This window comes from Hipposideros armiger, unplaced genomic scaffold (genome assembly GCF_001890085.2).
Source record: "Hipposideros armiger isolate ML-2016 unplaced genomic scaffold, ASM189008v1 scaffold_842, whole genome shotgun sequence".
Lineage (NCBI taxonomy): Eukaryota > Metazoa > Chordata > Mammalia > Chiroptera > Hipposideridae > Hipposideros > Hipposideros armiger.
In genome coordinates, this window is record NW_017732192.1 from 96940 (window position 1) to 101195 (window position 4256).

A 4256-nucleotide genomic window follows, 5' to 3' on the forward strand; every position below is an offset into this window, starting at 1 on the left:
AAATTACAATTGCATCTAGAAACTCATAGAGAAATTAAAATATTTTAAGCTATATTATTATAACTTTTAAATAAAAGTATTAAATATATCTGCTTGTAGTTTAAACTCTAAGGCAAACCGTAGATATATGTGCACCCCTCAAGTTTCTGCACACACAAACACACACAATCGATTCCTCTTTCTGGCAATGATTTTCAGTTCTAAAAAACATTCTATATTTTATTTATGCTTTTTCCTCCTAGGAGTGCCTGTCTCCCTCCCCTCCTACCCCACCCTCCCACCCCCAAACACCCACACTGCAGTGAAAATCAATGACTGGACACCCCTAATTTGCTATTTAATATGGAGGACCACGAGCATTCTTAAATTTATCAGAATTGCTGCTAACATGCAGCCAAAGCCCAAAATGATTAATTTTATTGCTTTCCAATAATAAAAGTAGTTGGCACACTAATGACAGAAAATACAGAAATAAATGCTTCACTTCTGTGAATATAAAACAAAATTTGACATCAATAATACATATTTCACATAAAATGAATTGTGTTTAATATCCTTACAGGCATAAGAGTCTTTTGCTCATCAATTTTATGTGTTAACTTGCTGGCCTAAGATAGCTGGGAAAACATTGTTTCTGGGTATGTCTGTGATGGTGTTTCTGGAAGATGAGCATTTGAATCAGTAGGTTGAGTAAAAAAGATCACCCTCACCAATGTGGGTGGGTTGTCAACCTATCCATTGAGAGCCCAAATAGAACAAAAAGGTGGAAGAGTGCAGATTCTCTCTCTCTTTCCTTGAGCTGGGGTATCCATCATCTCCTACCCTTTGCCATCAGAGTTCTTCGTTCTGGGAAGCCAGGAACCAGTGGCCCCACCCCCATAATAATGTGAGCCAATTCCCATATAAACATCCCTCTATCTGTCATCTATCTATCTATCTATCTATCTATCTATCTATCTATCTATCTATCTATCTATCTATCATCTATCTATCCTATTGGTTCTGTGTCTCTGGAGAATATTGACTAACATAAATCTACAGTATGTAGAAAACTATAACTGCAAATAAACAGTAGTAATTCCTTCACTTGTGGAAACTTTCAGACATCATTTAAATTAGAATTATGTGTATAATTACATGAAAATTGTCCATTTTTTTTCTTTTNAGGGAGGGAGGGAGGGAGAGAGAGAGAGAAAAGACAGAAAGGGAGAAAGAAAAAAGTGAGAGAGGGAAGAAAAGAATAAAGGAAGGAATGGAGAAAGGAAGAAACAGCTATTTCTGTGTTTGTAAATATAAGCAGTTAAGATGAGAGAAGACAAGATTTTAACACACAGTAAAGCATATCTCCAGGGTTAAACATTCATTCATTCATAAAAACAGGATAGATCCATCTGTCTCACCGTCACTGTTGATGCAGACAACCTCTTGAACTTGAGTGCCTGGACCACACTCTTTTCCATTATCTGGTTCACAGTCTCCGAGCCTCACGGCTTTCCAGTCGTAGCAGGATGGCTCCTCGCAGGGAATGGCTTCCAGTAAGTGAGGGCAGTTCCCAGAACCCCCAAAGCCCCCGATGGGCTCATTGGTAATGCGCCGTTTCCTCAGTTTGAAACCTGAATCATTGGAAGAGGGAGACATTTATTGTTACCATCATGGACTGACTATTGCAGAGGCCTGAATGAAACCCCGAGTGAAAGCTGGATAAGGTTAGAGGGTAGAAGTCATATCTGTTTTCATTGCTGGTGTATCCCCAAACTCTAGCTTAATGTGAGCGCATTAATAATTTACTAAATGAATAAATAAATGAATAAACAGAATGGCCAAAGAGAGATTTTTGGTGTTAGCTTACAATAGTAAAAATAAGGCAAGAAATGCCATATATCTCCTGTCTCCGTGAGGGCTGGAGTTGAGGCGGAGGAGGGAGGGCGGGAGAGAGCTAGATTGATTCTGCTTGACTTGGGAAGTCTGTAGTTATAAAATATTCAAAGAAACAATGAAATCTCAAGCTATTCAGAAATATTCATGACCAGACAAAAGTGCTATTACTCTGAATTCTTTAACACTATCACACGATTAACTTTGAAAAGGAGCCTCCGAGAAGTTGGATAGTCTCAGAGAAATTACCTCTTTGAGACTCAGTTGATTTTAGACTCCCTGGGAATTTGAATTAGGGCTATAAACCATCTGTGCTCTAATGAGGAGTATTCAAAGTCCTGCTCTGTGCTTTAATAGCATCTAAGTGTTGCCCTTCCTGACAACGTACAACAAAATTAATGTCTGTTTATTGCTATGTGGATATATTAGAATCACTAGGATGCTGTCCTTTGAAACAAAATAGGAAAATGATTTCAATGACTAGATCGCGTGAAAATTACCCCACCATGCCCACCGTGTAGTAAACCATGGCATTTATTCTACTTCTCTTAGCTATATCATTTGTATCATGGAAACAATAGAGCTGTGTTTTTGTTTGTAGCTTCGAAGTAATGAGTTTTGTTTATTGGTCACTAACTATCAGTCAGGCATTGAATTAAGTACTTCCTGTTTATTATCTCATTGAATCTTTAGAGACAACTTGGGTGGCAGATATTATTACACCCCTCTTGCAGATAAGGAGACAAAGATTTAGATAAGTTAATTAACTTATCTAAAGAATATAGGACTGAGTAGGTTTTTCAGTCCAGGTCAGCCTGATAGCACAAGCTCATCTTAACCACTGCATTAAATTGCTTTAGATGGTCTCCATCTGTTGTCTAAATTAACAAGTATCTTGTCTACGTTGTTCTTCAGTCTTAATCTTCTGGTACCATCACCAGAGCAGGTTTATTCATCTTTTGCAATCAATACTCTTTAGCCATTCTGGAAAATACCATACGTGAATAATTGCAAAAAACAACAGAGCAGCATTTTTAAATAATTCATGCTTTGACTCAACTGATGGGAGTTTTAAGCATGTCATGTGACTATTACATACATACCTTTCTTGCCTTGCTGGTCATTACAGTTTTCATAAGTACAAGGTCCCCAAGCTGACCAAGGTGAAACCTCACATTCAGTAGGACAGGGAATGTGGCATAGCTGTGTAGTATTAGGGACAGGGCCCAAGCAAGATTTCAAATCCACTGGCTTTGAGGCTGTTTGGAGAAAAGCAGAGAGATTCCTTAAGAATCAAATACATTGTTGTGGTCAACAATATGATTCTTGGGTCTGCCGAGTGGAGCGTTGGTTAACAGTTGGCTTGGGACGCCAGCTCTGAGCAGCAGGGCCCCAGTTTGGATCCCACGTGAGGGCCAGTGACACTGCCTTCTACAGTTAAGATGGTGAACAACAGCTCGACCTGGAGTTGGGCAATGGCATAGGCTGCAGTGGCTGCCGTGAGCTACCGTGAGCAGCTTTGAGCGGCCGTCCAGTGGCCAGTGACTGATCAGCCTCAGCTGGGAAGAGTGCAATGATCACAATACCAACATGGGCCAGTGAAGTCACGTCCTCCACAAGTAGACTGAAGGACAAAGGGACACCAACTTGTCTGTTCCCCTTCTCTGATTCCCCAATGCTGTTTCCCTCCCCCAATTCCTCAATAAAAAAATCTTTAAAAAACCCCCAATATGATTCTTCTGAAAATATGGAGAAGAAATATGCTTAAAGTGACACCAAGACATTATTTCAATGCTTCTTCTCAGCTACATCCTGAGAATAAAAGGAGAAGGAGTTTGGGGAACAGAAACAGGACAGGGTAGTCAAAGGGAACAGGGCTAGAAGTTTTGCCAATTGTTCGATCACTAGCTTTGCCACTAATTAGCCAGACAATTAATAATGCTGAGCCTAACTTTTCTAGCCAGTAAAATAACCCTTAATGTCAATTTTATCTCTAAAATTCTATAGTTAGATACTAAGAAAGTGGAATCTACTTTATAGAACTGAACACAGTAGGAGGGGGACCATGGCATTAGATATATGGGAAAAGTCTCCACTGAGTGGCTTTGGGTGAGCAGTCTCTCTTCTCAGTTTTGGTTGCCAGGCAGGTAAGTGGTAGATAGAGATGGAGAAAGAGCTGATGCCACAAACAGGCATCTCTCTCTACCTCCAGCTGCATGACTCACCAGGTACTTTCCAGACTTTTACTGAATATACTATGTGCATATGGGATCCAAGTCTCAGAATTGCTGAAAAGACTAATTTATAATTGTCCATTGTCTACTCATAAGTTGACCAATGATCTGTGGATACATACTGCTTGCCCTTGCTTCTCTTCTTTT

At 39.7% G+C, this 4256-nt stretch overlaps 1 protein-coding gene across 1 annotated transcript in view; it reads right to left on the reverse strand.

The window, feature by feature from the left end:
• Positions 1 to 4256, reverse strand: part of LOC109374599 (thrombospondin type-1 domain-containing protein 7A) — a gene marked incomplete at its 3' end in the record, with an annotated part of 587092 nt that overhangs the window by 95048 nt on the left and 487788 nt on the right. Inside the window, exons 6-7 of the mRNA XM_019629338.1 lie at positions 2979 to 3134; positions 1401 to 1613 (exon numbers count right to left, since the gene is read on the reverse strand). Of these exons, the coding sequence (XP_019484883.1) occupies positions 1401 to 1613; positions 2979 to 3134 (369 nt within the window). The remainder of the gene's footprint in view (positions 1 to 1400; positions 1614 to 2978; positions 3135 to 4256) is intronic.